This window comes from Solanum tuberosum, unplaced genomic scaffold (genome assembly GCF_000226075.1).
Source record: "Solanum tuberosum cultivar DM 1-3 516 R44 unplaced genomic scaffold, SolTub_3.0 scf00395, whole genome shotgun sequence".
NCBI classification, from domain to species: Eukaryota; Viridiplantae; Streptophyta; class Magnoliopsida; order Solanales; family Solanaceae; genus Solanum; species Solanum tuberosum.
Genome location: NW_006239328.1, coordinates 38173 through 58282, shown reverse-complemented (window position 1 = coordinate 58282; position 20110 = coordinate 38173). Strand labels below are relative to the sequence as shown.

The 20110-nt window shown below is 32.1% G+C and overlaps 1 protein-coding gene and 2 pseudogenes across 5 annotated transcripts; all 3 read right to left on the bottom strand.

Annotated features, from left to right (window-relative positions):
* Nucleotides 1–7292, bottom strand: part of LOC102586892 (60S ribosomal protein L31-like) — a 16559-nt pseudogene extending 9267 nt beyond the window's left edge.
* LOC102585346 (putative pentatricopeptide repeat-containing protein At1g74580) lies at nucleotides 6824–19740 on the bottom strand. 5 transcript variants are annotated; one of them, XR_001471653.1, is made up of 4 exons: nucleotides 17140–19740; nucleotides 12786–12919; nucleotides 7975–8299; nucleotides 6824–7356 (listed from the first exon to the last, which is right to left on the bottom strand). XR_001471653.1 is itself a non-coding variant. In XM_006362560.2 (2 exons), the coding sequence occupies exons 1-2, from the start codon at nucleotides 19414–19416 to the stop codon at nucleotides 7327–7329; spliced, it is 2307 nt and encodes a 768-aa protein (XP_006362622.1). In that variant the 5' UTR covers nucleotides 19417–19740; the 3' UTR covers nucleotides 6825–7326. The 5 variants fall into 5 exon arrangements, 3 of the variants coding, with proteins under 3 accessions (XP_006362622.1, XP_015158558.1, XP_015158559.1); XR_001471654.1 differs by lacking the exon at nucleotides 12786–12919 and having other exon boundaries at nucleotides 6825–7356; nucleotides 7975–8059; nucleotides 8185–8299; XM_006362560.2 differs by lacking the exons at nucleotides 7975–8299; nucleotides 12786–12919 and having other exon boundaries at nucleotides 6825–7356.
* LOC102586555 (pentatricopeptide repeat-containing protein At1g74630-like) lies at nucleotides 10219–12662 on the bottom strand (annotated as a pseudogene).
* Nucleotides 19741–20110: the final 370 nt, after the last annotated feature.

Sequence of the window (20110 nt, the reverse complement as noted above, 5' to 3'; positions counted from 1 at the left end):
TATATATATATATATATAAAGAAGCTACTAAAATATCAATAATAAAATGAGATATTAGACGATAAATCTTTTAGTTTATGTCTTATCCCAAATTCACACTAATAGGAAAGTTGAATAGCACATATTTTGACAAATCCGCAACATGATATACATTAGATATCGTAAACTATTTAAACATATATCTTTTTCAAAATATTCCAATTTTCTGAAATTAACTTATCGATTGAGAAATTAAAATCAAAATAAAAAATGATATTAAAAGAGAAGTAAACATAAATTATAAACAAACAAGAGATCGAGCAGAATCGTGCATGAGCTATAATCATTAACTAAAGCTGCTAAAATCTCAAGGAAAAATGGGCTACTCCATCAATAACCATAATTTTTTTGTACTTGTCCCTAAAATCCACATTAATAAAAGAAGTAGAACAATTCATATTATGATAATCCGTAACCTAATATAATTTGAATTAGAAAAAATGATATTCTACACATTAATATGAAAATAGTCCGAGAAAAAATTTAACTCATCAATTGAGAAATCAAAATTTAAATAAATAACATTAGAATAGAAATAAACACAAGAATAAAGCAATATGACAACATGACAAAATACAATTATACAAATATAAGATTTCAAATATATTCAAGAAATTATAAAACATCAAACCAGTTGAATAAATAGTCATCTAAAGTGATAATGATGAAAGTAGGATACAAAATATCATTATTAAAATCTTATATAATATTGTTATTTTCAAAAAAAAAAATTATACCTGAAAATTGCCTAAACAATCTCATCAAAAGGAAGCAATATGTCTTCATTAGTTAGAGATTTATAGGAATTATGAAAGGAGACAATAACTTTACCTCTACAATTGCTTTTAAGATAGGAAAAACGATTAAAGTCATAACTCATAAATGAGTATAAATAATAATTAAAAGAGAAGATGAAAAGTTGAAGAATTTGTATAAGAAGATTTAATGAAATAGTGATGATCTTAGACGTGGGGGAGAGCGAGGGTTGAGTTTTTTACTAATCAATTTATTATAATTTAATTTAATTACAGCAATTATAGATAATGAATAAAACACTAATCAAATTATTTAGACATTTAAAATCTCAAAAAAAAAAGATTTTTTAAAAATATGAATGGAGGCCATAGAGAGATGCCACATCACCTTGTCTATGGTCCTCCTTTATATATACAAAAAAAAAAAAATTATACCTGAAAATTGCCTAAACAATCTCATCAAAAGGAAGCAATATGTCTTCATTAGTTAGAGATTTATAGGAATTATGAAAGGAGACAATAACTTTACCTCTACAATTGCTTTTAAGATAGGAAAAACGATTAAAGTCATAACTCATAAATGAGTATAAATAATAATTAAAAGAGAAGATGAAAAGTTGAAGAATTTGTATAAGAAGATTTAATGAAATAGTGATGATCTTAGACGTGGGGGAGAGCGAGGGTTGAGTTTTTTACTAATCAATTTATTATAATTTAATTTAATTACAGCAATTATAGATAATGAATAAAACACTAATCAAATTATTTAGACATTTAAAATCTCAAAAAAAAAAGAGAAAAAAATTGAATGGAAATCATAGAGAGGTGCCACATCACCTTGTCTATGGTCCTCCTTTATATATATATATAGATTATTTTGTAATACAAATTTAATAAAATATAGTAATTAAGCGTAGATTACAAAAAAAATTAGTTGTAATTTTTACTTTAAAATATAATCAACTAAATAGATTAGTCTATATATATAATTGATGTTTTTACAAGAAGAAAAAATAATGTTATTTTGGAAATTAGATATTTCTAAAAAAAAAAATTGATGATAAGACATTTATAACTATGTCATGAATAACACATTAGATTTTTATATCATAATCATTTCAAACAAGAACTAAGATATATAGAAAATGGTGAAATTATTTTACTAATTTTAACTCTTAATACAAAATACAGTTACTCCAATAATATTAATTAATTGAGATGTTTCAAAACAAATAAATAAAAGATCACTCAATACTTATCAATTATAATACTTTAAAATAGATGTATTTTATGTAGGATACTATATTAAATTAGAATATATTTAATATAAGTAAATAAAGTATAACATAATTAGGATATACATTTTTTTAAAATTATTTTCATTTAATATAGAATTTTCATTTAACTTAAATATATTCAATATATAAGTTAAAGGGAAAAAATGTCCAAAAATAAACTAATTTATAGTGTGAACATGTCCTTTTACAATTTTGGCCAAATTATGGCCAATTTTTTTATGCCCAAAAGGACTTTTCCATTAGGATATACATTTTTAAAAAATTATTTTCATTTAATATAGAATTTTCTATCGAAGGAGACAATTAAAAATTCATGTTAATAATATACATAAAAATATGTTTTTAAATATAATTTGAAAAATATTTCAATAACGATAATGAAAACTCAAAATACTTTAGAATTGAATAAAATCAACACATTATAGAACTACGTAATTTAATTTTTTTAAAACATAATAATTAAATATGTATTTTAATTTTTTTAATATTTAGTTTAATTTTTAAATATGTATTTTTAAATACGTAATTAATTTTTTAAAACATAATAATTAAATATGTATTTTAATTTTTTTAATATTTAGTTTAATTTTTAAATATGTATTTTTAAATACGTAATTAATTTTTTTAAAACATAATATTTAAATATGTAGTTTAATTTTTAAAGCATAATAATTAACAATATGAAAACAACAACATTAATGTGTAACTATCTTGGGTTGTTGTTAAATAGGATCTACACTTATGAACCATATGATTTTTAGTATTTCTTTATTGTATCAATATCTACCGATTTTGAAGTATTTTGAATTTTGACTATTATTATTGAACTATTTTACATTATATTTAAAAAATTATTTAAAATTGAATTTTAAAAAATTATTTATATAGGTAATTTAAATTTATTCATATAATAAATACAATAAAATTACCTAATTTTAAAATTCTTAATCAGTTTCAATAAAATATTAATTTGAGAGCAAAAAAAATTATTGTGACTACAACTACTTAATATTTTAACATATCATCTAATAGCAAACATTTTTTATATATAAAACAACAAATAATACTAATAAAGAAAAATATATGTGTGATGAAACTTTGATCTAGTTCATGTTTAACAAATTTGTGTTGTCATTATTATCATAGAACTATGAAGATGTTTGTCTTTCAATTTTTTTTTATAAAAGTTTATTTTGAAATCATAAAGAACTTTCTATATCCTTTCCTAGTTATTATAATTTTCAATGAAGCACCATCAACTATTTGTGTTATAATGTGATTCAATTAATTTACGAGTCTTCATTTGTGTATGATGTGATTCATATACGTTCGAGGATATGAAAGTAATCACATAATGGATGAAACATGATGGTAATTTCAGTTTTCTTCATATTTCGCTCACATATATTCTAAGTATAATCGGATAAAATATATTTTTATCATTTAACTTTTTTCTAGAAAAATTCATGCATAACAACAACTCCTTTAAATAAATAAGAGTAATTGATTTGTCAACTTGGTGAATTTAATATTTTCAATTTGAGTATTATAGATATAAATTTTTAATATTTAAATTTAGATATAATTTATCTTTTCACGACTAGAAATTATAAAGTAAAATAGATAGCCTACACTTTACTCCTCTTTTGTACTTTTTTTTTAATAGAAATAAGAAATGAAAAATAAATAAACAAAAAAAGAATAAGTAGAAAGGAGGAAATTTAGAAATTGAAAAAGATATATATTTTTTTATTTTTTTACTACTACTATCATATTTTAAATTTTCTTTTTAGATCTTGAAAATTTCAAGTAAGAAGAGTGGGTGAGACTTATGTTTTCTTTGGTGAATTTTGTGGTTTCTTTCTCATGTTTAATGATGAAATCATCAATAATTAATCTAATTCATCATTTTCAATGTATTGGAAACATAATTGAAGAATATATTCAATATTTAAGTTAAAGGGCAAAAATGTCCAAAACTAAACTAGTTTATAGTATGAACATGTCTTTTTACCATTCTGGCCAAACTTTTATGGCCAAAAGGATTTTTCCTATAAGAAATAAGTAGTATAAGTATTTTTCATTTTAACAAATAAAAACGATGACATATAACCCTTTTTTTCTTTCTTTGGATTCCTTATATATTGGGTATAAGTTTTTATTCCTAAACATTATATCAAGTACCTTTTTCTACATAACAATTAATTTTTTTAATTAATAATAATGAATTTATTTTACTAACTCTAAGAATGATATGATAAAAGGAATCAAATTAAATTATACCTTGATATGTTAAATCACTTATCGTAACCTAATTCATTCTAAATTTAAGTCGATGCCATAATATTTTTGAAAGGAAACAATAGAATAAATAGTTAATTAAAAAATTAATGGACGTCAGAGCCGTCTCAACCATAACGCCACTAAAGCAATCGTTTGAGGTCTCAAGCTTTTATAGGGCCCTATATATATATATTTGAAAAGTTTTTGGATAAAAATTATAATAGCAATTGTTTACTTTATTTAATATGGAGGTCGATCGTTATAATAATTGAGAAATAAATAGTGTTATATATTGATAGATTTGAAAGAAATAATTGGGTAGAAAATATAATAATAAATGTTTACTTTATTTAATGTGGAGGTTTTTATAATAATTGAGAAATTGAATAGTGTTTAGTTAATTTTTGCATCCTTTCGTACGTGACTACTTATTTTGTTGACTTATTTATATCTTGGTGATTACAATGAACCAGCATTACTATTCATACATTTATCTTTTTTTATTCCCCTTTCTATTTTTATTCAACCATTATTGAATATTTTAAAATCTATCAAACAGTCAAATTTTGCATTAGATAAAATCTATTCTTGTGTATTTATAAAAAGAAAAAAAAATTATTTTTGGTGTATTCTTTAAATTTCAAGTACCGCAACAAATCAATATTATTTTAATATTGTTATATCAACATATTAAATTCAACGCAACCATTTCAATATCATTATATAAACTTTTAAAAAAAATTGAGTGAACTGTTTTTATTCAAACATTATATATATTTTTTATTAAAAATTTTAATTACTTACGTTCTTACTTTGTAAGGTCTACGTACAATTTATCTTCTCGAGACTTCACTTGTAGGATTACTTTGAGTATGTTATAATTCAATCTATATATAACAACTACAAAAATAAGGTCTCTCCATGAAGTTTGACTTTAGACCCCCAAACTTATTGAGATAGCCCTGATAGACGTAATAACTTTATATAATAAAACATAAAATGTACATTCTATTAAAAAAAATGTTATTCGAAATAGTCTAATTAACCTCATGGTCTCCAATACAAGTTTTTGTTCAAGTCTTTCACAATTAAGAGTACTAACTTTTAGATGGAGGACAAACTGTCTTATTTTGCATAGTTGAAGGAAAATTGAACCATTTTTTATTTTATTTTGGAGCAACTCATGTTAGAGAGAAGGCAATACAAATATTGTTTAGTGAAGAGGTTATCTTGGTTATATTCTATGTTCAAACATGTCCTTACTATTACATTTTTGTTTCAAAAATGCGTTTGTAGCAAAATAGATAAGAAATAGTGCATTAAAATATGATAAAACACATCTCATATATTTTTCGATTGTCTAATTATTTGAGATATGGTTATATGTGCGCGCAGGTGTATGATTGCATGCTGAAGGTGTTCAGAGGGGAAGAACAAGACAAAGCATTAGAGGAATATTGCGCGAAATTGAGTGTGCTGGAAGATGGAATTAACAGCTCCTCACTGGGGATAACAAGTAATATGAACAACATAGGTATGCTGGATATTATGATTGTTATTACATTAGGGGCATACAAAGTACAAGAAGAAGTATTTGGTTTCAAGTTATTGGAAGAAGAGAAGACACCATTGTTATACTCATGGGTCACTACTCTAATTGAGTTACCTATAGTTAAAGGAATCACTCCCTCTCATGACAAGGTGGTTTCATTTCTTCTATTTCTCAAAAATAAGGTCTTCAAAGCTCCAATCAGTTAAGCCTTGTGTTTATGTCCATCTCTATCTCTAGTCATGTATTTTGCTCTCTATAATAAGCCTTATGGCCATTGGATTCCCAAGGTTTCTTACATTTTTCATGACCAAGTTATTTTTTTATGTTTCGTCAAATAGCTGGAGAAAAATGACTTTCCTCATTTATAGGCAAAAATTAGTTTTCTTGTAATATAAACTTTTGACTTTATATTATTGTTGCAACATCTGTTTGATTATTCTCCCTTAAGATTTCTCCATGATTCGAGGGTTTTTAGTGGTATATTTCTCAAACTAAGATGATTTGGATTTGATCTCCATGAAAGGACGTGTGATCTTCTTGAAGTATTTGATTATGAAGAACAGTCCAACATATCTTGATCTCTTCATAGATATGTCAAGAATTTATGGGATATTTGAAATGTCTTTTCAAGAAAATATAATAGGAAAACAACATAATTAGACATACTTTACTTTCATATATACTATTATTATCTATACTTTCAATTATATGGGCGACCTCAATTATTTCAAGCCCCTAAAGATCAACTAGACTACTTATTACCTCATAATATCCTTGCAAAGTTACACAAGTATAGTGCATCTCTTATCTATTAATTAGAGACAAGAATCAAGGATACACTAAGTTGTACTTGCAAGTTTGATTAAGAAAATAATTTTTCTTTATATTTGTTTTGTGATTGCAGTAATTAATTTTCGAACCGATAAATTTTGTCTAATCCTTGTAAATTGGCCCCTAAATGTCCAAAATGGACTCTGAAAATTGTCAAACTGTACATATTGCTACCCCAACTTCCTATGGAGGGTTCATTAAAGGTTTCACAAAGAAATCATTTGGAGCCATATCACCAAAATATTCATTTTTGAGATTTAAAATGTATCAAGTCTTACAATGTTATTCCTACGCAACTCTCTTTTCTTAGGATGGACTCAAAGTGGTAGAACCTAGATGTTTTTGTATATTGCTCAAAATCAACAGAAAGGTCATGTAAGCCACTGACCCTTCATCAATAAAGTGTTGAGGACTTGATTCGACAACCATCATAGGATTATAGCTCAAATATCTTTTGCAGAAACCTGAAAGGTGATCTGCACCAATCTCAATGATCTTCCTCTTGGGGCAGAGCAGCACCAGGGACTTCAACATAGTTGCTCACCCCTTATGGTCTCCCGGAGGGCTTTCATAGCTGCTTTTGACCTCTTTGGAGAACCTACAATGCCAGAGTAAGGATCAGTATCGGTCAATCAACCACCAGACTGAATTGGACAAATCTTTTCAGGACTTTACTGGGTCGAGTAGACCAGTCAAGAAAGCAGCAAGAATACAACAAACAACCTGCAGCTTTGTAATCTGCTCTCAATGATATTTGGAGTCACAATTGCGTTTTCTTCTCTAAAATATGCTTTATTTCATCCAACCAAAGACATCTATGTCCAGTTCTGATACGGATCGAAAAGTCAAATTGAATCATATAAGTGAAATCTCCTTTAGTCTGATCTTCTACTATTTTCATGTTTGGTTCTAAAGAAATTGAGAAGAAAAGGGTTTGCCATAAAATTTTGACGATTCTAAAAAGAAGTATATCCGTCCTCCCTAACTGTCTTTCCACTTCCCTCATTCAGGAACAGAAATTTCGCCTGGCTCTTTGCATGTTGGTCCTCCTCACTAACCAATAAGCTTTTGCTACAAAGACTACCTATTGCAGATAATAGCTCTTGACTCACAAGATGGATGTAAGTGATAAGGGATCTTAACCTAAAGACCTCAAAAGTCACAAGGATCTATTAAGCAAGCTCCAGAAAAATGACTTGATGGGGGACACAATTACCATGGAACATGGCTCTTCGATGAGTTACAGCAGCCACAGAAGAAAGTAGTGGATTCCCTGAGTGTCCCTTCTTAGCAGACAATACCTACAATGTTACATAAAATATCAAACATATTTGTTCGTAGCATTTGCAAATGTGGTGAAATCCAATTCTATATGAAAATTTCCAACTCTGAAGTTTGATGTACTAGCAGTCAAACAATAACATACCTAGTGAAATCCTACAAGTGGGGTCTGGGAGAGTAGAATGTACGTAGACCTTACCACTACCTCGTGGAGGTAGAAAGGCTGTGTCCAGAAGACCCTCAGCTCAAATGCAGCAATTCTAGATACAAAGAAGAAAATATAGCCAGTTACAAGTAACAACAAAATAGTGCAATACCCGCAACATAATAAACAACATACTAGGATAGATTATTGAAAACAATAATAAATAATGATGGATAAAAAAAATAAGAACTACAGTACCAACCACCCAAGACAAGACAACACTACACTACATATTAACCTTCTACACTAATACATGTCCTCCACACCTTCCTATCTAAGGTCATATCCTTGGTAATCTGTTCTAGCAGTCAAACATATAAATTTTAGCCAATGGATAATATGCAGCAGAACCCCAGATTTTAGCATCTAATTCTGCAAGAATAAGAAATTATTCGAGAAAGACTAGTTCAAAAGCTTTGCAATTGTGTTGTCCATTTAACATCTATGTCAATCTTAGGCCAAGCAGGTATCACAGAGCTAGCTGTTGAGCCTTCTATTAAACAAGAATTATGAAGGTGCAAAGTAGGAAAGATCTAGGTTCATTTTTCCCCCTGCTATAAGATCTTTCAAAACCAATAGGAGGTGGACCAGTCTAGGTGGGGAGTACAGCAATAATAATAGGCTTAGCAAGCACTTCTTTGCAGCCTGAGAACTGCTACTATAGCATCATTCCACCCTCCCTCTGCTGATTCATTTGTTTTGAAAGTATTAGGAAGAGTACTCCTATAAAGAAATTAGTGCTCTAAACCTATTAACAAATTTTTATACATAATCTAATGCAGAGGGGCATAAAGAAAAGGCATTAACAGATGCATCCTAGAAAAAGAAAAAAACAAAGAATAAGCATCAAAAGTAGAAACAGAAAAAAACAAAGAATAAGCATCAAAACAAAGCACAACTTTTGGACAAACTTCAAAAGAAAATGGAGAAGGAAAACCAAGATGCAAAATGATAGCTATGCTTGATTTCGAAGAGAAGCATACAGAAACCGATTAGGATATTGCATTTAAGATTGCACAACCTACAACAATGATACATCATTATAGATCAGCTTATGTTAGTCTTCAGGCACTGACAAACTGGGTAACTTACCCTTGACAAGACAAGATGGAGGGGTGGATTCATAACTGCAGTCATATTGTTCATGAGTCATAAACAAGAATAAAAAAAGTCAAATCAGAAGAAAGGACAAGAATTTCCAACTCTGGTCTTCATATTATGGTAAAAGATAAAAGAAAGTGACATGCACTTGCTTTGTCTTTAATTTCTTTTTCATAAAATTGTACCTATGGACAGTCTCTCAATTATGGTTTTTATTGTTCCTGGTCCAGACCTCCTATTGCACAGTACAGTGTCATTCAATTCCTCAATAAGAATGGAAGGAACATTAACAGCAGTGACCTAGGGCATACAAACAAGAACATTTTGCAAAACAGAAGATTATAACCCATGACACACTTTTGTTGTAATCCTCTTTTCCTGACACTTTGCAGTTTAAAGAAGAAACATTTATTTCTTTCAGTCATAAAATGTAAGGCTTACCACCAATCTATTAGTATCGACAATGCTGTAAGGTTAATTTGTCGGCCTCACACTATTTTCATTTGCATCTGGTTCCTAATTAAGAAGACTAGCATGTTAAAATAACTTGAACAACATTCCCAGAGGCTCTGGAAATGAACAGACCTTCTGTATCAAGCAAAAGTCAAATTTATGTTTGCAATATTGTTCAGGGCCATTATGCTTTAGTTATTAAATAAGCAGAGTCCTCATATCACAGACCTGAAGATCTGTAAGGAGCTTGATGCAGTAGCCTTTTCCAAGTCTATTAGTTGACAGACATGTTTGACTACTTCTTTTCCATTTTCTTTCATTTCGATGGCAAGCATGGAGGATTCCATGTCATCCAAAATGTGGGTCTTCTGTTTGCAGCCAACATGTTTATCCTGAAAATGAGAGCATTGCCAATTTGATTGGACCATAAATCATCCCTCACCAATAATCTCTGCAAGAGCAAGAACCTTCTTTAAAAGAATGAAACCTACTTCTGTCTCTAACCACAATCTCTAATCCGTAGACTTTAGATATCAACTTCATAAAACTATGACAATCTTTGCACACCCTCAAATTCTTTACAATTCGTATGGTGCTTCCCTTACATAACCTTGCCATACCAAAAGCAACAGCAAGTTTCTCGCTGTGCTTAGACACGGTATCTTCCTTTTCTTCCTCTTCTATATCATGTAAAACACTGCCTACCTCTGGAATATAACCACCTTTTACTTTAAGTTTTAACATTATCTCACTTAGCTTATTATAAGCCTCTTCAGTAATCTCATTTTGTTTATCACCTGCTACAAAACTGTACATGACCTTGTCTATTTCAATCATGCTCCAACCTGGTATTTTCTTCATATCTTTCTCAGCCATTGATCTCCTCACCATGGCAACATCCTTCCATTTCCCAGCAAATGTATAAATGCTGGACAGCAAAACATGGTCACCACAATTGTCTGGATCCAGCTCAGAGAGTCTTTTATTAACTTGCTCAGCCATTTCAATGTCGCCAAGAAAACTGCAAGCCCCAAGAAGTGTTCGCCAGATAACGGCATTGGGTGGTACTGGCATTTGAACCACAAAATTATATGCCTTACGAAGCTGACCAGCCCTACCATAAAAATCAACCATACAACCATAATGCTCAATAGTTGGTTCAATGTCATAAGTTTCTGCCATTTTACTGAATAGCTCATGACCTTATTCAACTAAACCAGCATGACTACATGCATAAAGTACCGAAATAAAAGTGACCCCATCAGGTCTGATCCCAGATTCTTCCATCTCATGAAAATATTTTATCACCTATTCACCATATCCTTGCATTGCAAGCCCTGCAATCATAGAAGTCCAAGAAACAATGGTTTTCTTCCCAAGCATTCTCTCAAAGACAAGACGAGCCATCAACACATTTCCACACTTGGAGTAAGTATCCAAAAGTGCATTGTTCACAGAACTTATCCAAACCAACCCCACTTTCTCTATAAATGAATGCAATACCATCCCAAACTTAAACGCCCCAGCTTGAGCACACGCAGATAAAGCAACCGTCAAGCTCACTTCATTCGGCTTACTTCCACTCCCAACCAACTCCCTGAAAACCCCAAGTGCCTCATCAAATCAACCATTATGAGAAAATCCAACAATCATACTACTCCAGGAAACATCATCTCTACTTGGCATCTGCAAGAACAACCCCTCTGCACGCTCAAGCTCCCCGGCTTTAGTATACCCTGCCAGCATCACATTCCAAGTAGTCAAGTTCCTAAACGGCAATAAACCAAACACTTTATCTGCACCACTCACATCACTCCCTCGAAAATATGCTATAGCCTATAAGTATTAAATTCCGCGCCACAACATTTGGTTGAGGTATTTCAACAAACACCTTCCAAGCAAACTCAACAAACCCACATTCCGCATACATACTAATCATTGTAGTCCCAACAAAGAGATGGGTATCAAGACCACAAGTCATAGCTTGACAATGCAGCTGAAACCCAGTTCTTCAAAGCTCCAATCAGTTAAGCCTTGTGTTTATGTCCATCTCTATCTCTAGTCATGTATTTTGCTCTCTATAATAAGCCTTATGGCCATTGGATTCCTAAAGTTTCTTACATTTTTCATGACCAAGTTATTTTTTGATGTTTTATCAAATAGTTGGAGAAAAATGACTTTCCTCATTTATAGGCAAAAAAATAGTTTTCTTATAATATGAACTTTTAACTTTATATTATTGTTTGCAACATCTTTTTTATTCTTCGAGGGTTTTACTGGTGTATTTCTCGAACTAAGATGATTTGGACTTGATCTCCATGAAATGATGTGTGATCTTCTTGAAGTATTTGATTATGAAGAACAGTCCAACATATCTTGATCTCTTAATAGATATCCCAAGAATCTACGGGATATTCGAAATGCCTTTTCAAGGAAATATAATAGGAATACTACATAATTAGACATATTTCACTTCCATATATACTATTATTATCTATACTTTCAATTGCATGGGTCACCTCAGTTATTTCAAGCCCCTAAAGATCAACTAGACTACTTATTAGCTCATAATATCCCTGCAAAGTTACACAAGTATAGTGCATCTGTTATCTATTAATTAGAGACAAGAATCAGGGGATACACTGAGTTGTACTCACAAGTTTGATTAAGAAAATCATTTTTCTTTATATTTGTTTCGTGATTGCAGTTATTAATTTTCAAACTGATAAATTTGTCTAATTCTTGTACATTGGCCCCTAAATATCCAAAATGAACTCTGAAAATTGTGAAACTGTACATATTGCTACCCCAACTTCCTACGAAGGGTTCCTTAAAAGTTTCACAAAGAAATCATTTTGAGCCATATCACCAAAATATTCATTTTTGAGATTTAAAATGTACCAAGCCTTACAATGTTATTCCTACGCAACTCTCTTTCTTAGGATGGACTCAAAGTGGTAAAACCTAGATGTCTTTAAGCCACTGACCCTCATCAATAAAGCGTTGAGGACTTGATTTGACGACCATCATAGGATTATAGCTCAATGCCAGAATAAGGATCAGTATCGGCTTTTGATCTCCCCGAGGGCTTTCATCACTGCTTTTGACCTCTTTGGAGAACCTACAATGCCAGAATAAGGATCAGTATCGGCCAATCAACCACCAGACTGAGTTGGACAAATCCTTGCAGGACTCAACTGGGTCAAGTAGACCAGTCAAGAAAGCAGCAAGAACACAACAAACAACCTGCAGCTTTGTTATCTGCTCTCAATGATATTTGGAGTCACAATTGCCTTTTCTTCTCTAAAATATGCTTTATTTCATCCAAACAAAGGCATCTATGTCCAGTTCCGATCCGGATAGAAAAGTCAAATTGAATCATACAAGTGAAATCACCTTTAGTCTGATCTTATACTCATTTCTTGTTTGGTTCTAAAGAAACTGAGAAGAAAAGGGTTTGCCGTAAAATTTCGACGATTCTAAAAAGAAGTATAGCCCTCCCTCTCCCTAACTGTCTTTCCACTTCCCTCATTCGGGAACAGAAATTTCGCCTAGCTCTTTACTTGTTGGTCCTCCTCACTAACCAATAAGCTTTTGTTTAAAAGACTACCTATTGCAGATAACATCTCGACTCACAAGATGGATGTAAGTGATAAGGGATCTTAACCTAAAGACCTCAAAATTTACAAGGATCTATTAAAGAAGCTCCAGAAAAATGACTTTGATGGGGCACACAATTACCATGGAACATGGCTCTTCGATGAGTTACAGCAGCCACAGCAGAATGTAGTGGATTCCCTGAGTGTCCCTTCTTAGCAGACAATACCGACAATAATACATAAAATATCAAATATATTATTTTTTTTGATAATCGAGAAATCCATCTGTGACCCGCCCTTTGGACCAATCTAAACTATCAAACATATTTGTTGGTACTTGGTAGCATTTGTAAATGTGGTGAAATCCAATTCTATATGAAAATTTCCAACTCTAACGTTTAATGTTCTAGCAGTCAAACAACAACAACATACCTAGTGAAATCCTACAAGTGGGGTCTAGGAGGGTAGAATGTACGTAGACCTTACCACTACCTCGTGGAGGTAGAAAAGTTGTTTCCAAAAGACCCTCGGCTCAAATGCAGCAATTCTAGATACAAAGAAGAAAATATAGCTAGTTACAAGCAACAGCAACAACAACAACAAAATAGTGCACTAACCGCAACACAATAAACAACATACTAGCATAGATTATTGAAAACAATAATAAATAATGATGGATATAAAAAATAAGAACAGCAGTACCCACCACCCTGGGCAAGACAACACTACACTACACGTTAATCTTCTACCCTAATATGTGTCCTCCACACCTTCCTATCTAAGGTCATGTCCTCGGTAATCTGTTCTAGTAGTCAAACATATTTTAGCCAATGGATATTATGCAGCAGAACCCCAGATTTTTAGCTTCTAATTCTGCAAGAATAAGAAATTATTCGAGAAAGACTAGTTCAAAAGCTTTGCAATTGTATTGTCCATTTAATATCTATGTCGATCTTAGGCCAGCAGGTATCACAGAGCTAGCTGTTGAGTCTTCTATTAAACAAGAATTATGAAGGTCCAAAGTAGGAAAGATCTAGGTTCATTTTTCCCCCTGCTATAAGATCTTTCAAAACCAATAGGAGGTGGACCAGTCTAGGTGGGGAGTACAGCAATAATAATAGGCTTAGCAAGCACTTCTTTGCAGCCTGAGAACTGCTACTATAGCATCATTCCACCCTCCTCTGCTAATTCATTTGTTTTGAAAGTATTAGGAAGAGTACTCCTATAAAGAAATTAGTGCTCTAAACCTATTATTGAATTTTTATACATAATCTAATGCAGAGGGGCATAAAGAAAAGGCATTAACAGATGCATCCTAGAAAAAGAAAAAAACAAATAAGAAGCATCAAAACAAAGCACAACCTTTGGACAAACTTCAAAAGAAATGGAGAAGGAAAAAACCAAGATGCAAAATGATAGCTATGCTTGATTTCGAAGAGAAGCATACAGAAACCGATTAGGAAATTCCATTTAAGAATTTCACAATCTACAACAATGATACATCATTATAGATCAGCTTATGTTAATCTTGAGGCACTGACAAACTGGGTAGCTTACCCTTGACAAGACAAGATGGAGGGGTGGATTCATAACTGCAGTCATAAAACAAGAATAAAAAAAGTCAAACCAGAAGAAAGGACAAGAATTTCCAACTCTGGTCTTCATATTATGGTAAAAGATAAAAGAAAGTGAAAATGCACTTGCTTTGTCTTCAAAACTTTTTCATAAAATTATACACTTGCTTTGTCTTTAAAAGTGAAAATGCACTTGCTTTTTATTGTTCCTGGTCCAGACCTCCTATTGCACAGTAAAGTGTCATTCAATTCCTCAATACAAATGGAAGGAACATTAACAGCAGTGACCTTGGGCATACAAACAAGAACATTTTGCAGAGCATAAGATTATAACCCATGACACACTTTTGGTGTAATCCTCGTTTCCTGACACTATGCAGTTTAAAGAAGAGACGTTTATGTCTTTCAGTCATAAAATGTACAGCTTATCAATCTATTACTATCAACAATGCTGTAAGGTTAATTTGTCAGCTTCACACTATTTTCATTTGCATCTGCTACCTAATTAACAAGACTAGCATGTTAAAATAACTTGAACAACATTAACAGAGGCTCTGGAAGTGAATAGACCATCTGTATCAAGCAAAAGTCTAATTTATGTTTGTAATATTGTTCAGGGCCATTATACTTTAGTTATTAATAAGCAGAGTCCTCGCGTGGAAAAGTGAAGCAAGCAATGAGAAAGGTAGTAACATGAAAAAGCCAGACCAATCGCGTGGAAAAGTGAATACACAAAGATTGCCGAGCGATGACAAGAGAAGAGAACTAGAAAATACTCCCATTGAGGTGAATAGTGTGGAATCAGCTCAGAGGGTTGATCACAGTATCTCGACAAGAGTTGATGGAGATCAAGAGTTTATTACAACTCAAAAAGAGAGTAATGAGATGAGCGCCAAATCTGATAGAGGAGTCAGAGGAACAAATTCAAAATAGAAGAAATGCAGAGGAGGATGAGGATTTGGAGGAAAACATACAACACATAAGTATAGCTGGAGATTTATCTCCCAGACACACCAGTAGCTTGAAGAGCAGGGCCAGAAAAAAAAGATCTATACTTCCTCTACAAGTTCAAAAAAGGAGAAGTAAAGATAAATCTACAAGTTGTGATCAATGAATACAAAAATGTTGTTTAGGAATATTAGATCCGTTAATTCTCAAAATTCATTTGAGCGGTTAATGGAACTTAATAGAAGATATTGTTATTCATGCATAGCTTTTATGGATCCAGTAGAGTTAGATCAATACAAAGGCAGGTTAGGAATGAGCAATGCTTTGACAAACTGTTCGAACAAAATATGAATTTTTTGGACGGATAGTTGGGAAGGACAGATGATTATTGATTCGTATCAACAGATCACAATGAAATTCAGCAATGACAATAAATTGTTACTCATTACAGCAGTGTATGCAAGGTGCAATACATTGGAGAGGTTGGAACTATGGGAACAACTGAAAGAATTAACTCAAGGAAATCTTTTACCTTGGGTAATAGGAGGGGACTTTACTGTGATCCTCAATGAAGAAGAGAAGCTAGTTGGTTTGGATTTCACTCAACACGAGGCAATAGATTTTGCTAGTTGCATCAATAATTGTGCTCTTTCAGAATTAAAAACTACAGGAAGCAAGTTCACCTCACCTGGTGGAATGGTAGAATAGAAGAAGCGTGTATTTTCAAAAGATTGGACAGGGTGTTAGTCAATTAGGAATTTATCAATAATTTTCCTTCATCAGAAGTACACCATCTCATCAGACAAGATTATCTGCGAGATTAGTTTATTCCCCTAATTTTTCATATATCCAACTTTCAATGATAACAACCACTTAATCAGGTCTTTGAAAACAAATGTGTCGCCTTTTTCTTCCAGAAATCACAAACACACTTCACTAACATTTTAACCACAAAAGAAAAAGGAAACAGTAAGAGAATCGAAAGAATATTCATTTACCAAACAACTAGCAATCTTACCCAAAAAACACCCTAACCTGTTGAAATTTTACTTGTAAACGGTCCATTTACCACTAGCTGTTACCAATTCATTACTAATGGCCTAAATTATTTGCACATTATTAATACAAACATTTGTATCCAAGCAAAAGTCTTTTTAGTCTGCAGTGTTTATGTGCACTCTAGTAATTGAGAAAATAGTAATTCTTTAAATAGGACAAACCTTCATTGATAATTTCTTCAAAATCTTTTTGTCTCTTATCCCATCGTATAAAAGTTCATAGGCATAATAGGTGATATGATTCTTCTTCAGCAAGTCTTCCACAACAATCTTAGGAGCCGCCACATCCTTTTTATCTGCTTCAAAAATTGTGTGGACCACATCAGGGACAACACCCTGCTGCACCATGAGATGAATGATACCAACTGCATCGAGTAATCTGTTCTTCACACATAGGCAATTGATCACACGTCCCACTGTTTCTTTTGATGGAAGAAATTCTTTCGAAAAGTTTTCAAGCAAAAACTTGTATCCAAATTCAGTGTTGTCGACCTTGCAGAAACCATCTATCATACAACGGTATGTGTAGTTGTCAGGAGGACAGCCACATTCATTCATCTCAAGAAAAAGCTTCTTTGCCATGTCCATTTTCAGCTTTTTAGCAAATGCACTGATTAATATATTGTATGTTGCAGTAGTATGAGAATATTTATATTGCCATTTCATTCTTTTGAATAGCTCATAAGCTCCATCCAAATCCTCATTCTCACAAAACCCATTTATCAGAGTGCCAAAACTCACTGTATCAGGAATAAGACCCCTGCTTTGAATATCCTCAAGTAATTCTAAAGCTTTCATAAGCTTTCTAGATTTACAGAGGCTCTCAATGAGTATATTATATGTGATTATATTTGGGACACACCCTTTTTCCACCATGACTTTGAAGGTTTCCATCACATCATCAGAAGTTTTAAGCTTGCAAAGTCCATTCAACATGGTGTTATAGGTTATCACATCAGGAACAACATCATGATGCCACATTGTATTTAGAATCTCGATTGCATCAGCCAATTTTGACTGTTTGCAATAACCATCAATCAAGGTGTTGAAGGTAAAAATATCAGGAAGGATCCCTTTGGGCACGGCATCATTCAGGATATTACTAGCATCAGATACACAACCCATCTTGCACAACCCATTGATGATCAGATTATATGTCCATGTATTAGGCCTGCAACTTTTCTCAGGCATTTCAGTAATCAATCTCAATGCTTCTAAGATAAGTCCCTGCTGACACATTCCCTTAATTAAGGTGTTATAGAGTATTATATTAGACTCCATACCTTTACCTATGGCTTCATTAAATAAACTCTTGGCTCTGTTGAAGTCACCATCCTGGCATAATCCGTAAATAAGGGAGCAGAAAGTAAATACATCAGGAACAAAACCTTTAAAAACTGCATTATTAAGGATTCTGTCAGCTTTCTGTACCATACCCAATTTGCAATATGCACCAATGATTGTGTTATAGGTGAACGCATCGGGATCGAACCCGCGGTTCACCATTTTATGCAAGTAAGACTCAGCTTCAGCAACCTTTGAGTGTTTGCATAAACCACATATGAGAGTGTTATAAGTGACTACATCAGCATTTAAACCTTCTTTCCTCAAAGCTTCCAATATCCTAGCAGCTTCATGTAGTTGGCCGTTTACAGAAAGACCTTGTATTAAGAGATTACATGTAAACAAATTTGGAAACACCCCTCTTTTCACAATCTTGTTAAGAAGCCTTTCACTTTCTTGGACGTCCCCCTTCTTACAAAGTGTACATATAAGCTTATTAAACGTAGTAACATTAGGAGTTATTCTGAGCCTAAGCATTTCATCAAACAATTCACAAGCCTCAACTCGACAATTCACTTCATAAAATCCAGCAATTACTGTACAGCATGCGACTGCATTAAATTCACATCCTTGATCAAGCATGTTATTCAAAAGCCTTAAAGCAACCTGAGGCCGGTTTGTCCTACAAAATGACTTTATCCTAATAGTAAAGGTATATACATCAGGAGAAATACCATTTTCCAGCATTTTCATATAAACTTTATGGGCTTGTTTAAAATAACCATGTTCAACCAATATATTCATGATTGTGTTAAACGAATGAACAGACGGGTCACAATTGAAAAAATCCATCTTCTCAAACACATCAACCGCCTGTTGAACTTTCCCCTTCTTTCCATAACCTCTAATAGCAGTAATGTACACCCCTTCTAACAACCTATTATCAATATTCTTCCTGGCTTCTTCAATGACACCTTCCATTGCCCTGAACTCTCCATAATAACTAAGCTTTTCAACAATACATTTGTATGTAAACAAATTATGGCTAAACCCATGTTCCTTTTTCACTGAATTGAATATTTCTAGTGCCCTTAATGGGTTCTTTTGACATTTTAATACAGCGGCAACATGTTTAGGAAGCACAACAGCACTCATTTGCTTAATACCAAATCAGTAAAGGTAAAATGCTGCTCAATTCAGGTCTCTGAGTAACTCAATCAATACTACCATGAAAACCAATTCAACTCTTTTATACCTTCTTATCACTAACATGAAACCCTACAAGCAGGGAAAGGACAAATAAGAAAAATGTAAATGGTAGAATAGCATTACCTGAGTCGTTGACTGGGTTTGGTTCGGTGACAACAGAGAAAGAGGGCGGCCGACGAAAAATGTTGGCGGCTCAACCAAGTGCCCGTCACTGAGTTTTACTCATGTATTTGGGAGGTCTTTTCGATCTAGTTAAGAAAAAATTAACTACATATATTTTACTATCAGATAATATACCATGAAAGTTAAGTTTATGTCCCCATAATAACAAACTAATTACGCACATCTATCTATATATAATAGGAGAAGAAAAAGTGTCACGAGTCAACGTCACAATTTTTTTTATGAATTATTAAAATTTAATATTTTTCTAAAAAATCCAATTTATAAATTATTAAAAAGGACAGATTTAATATTTATTTATTTTTAAAAAAAATTATACAATTTTTTAAAAAACGGCAGTTGTATGGAAACGGACAAAGTTCAATTTATAAATTTGTAAAATCATTTATTATTAAAAACGTTTTATTAATAATAATGTAATTGATATACCGTGAGTTTACGGTATTTCTACTACATT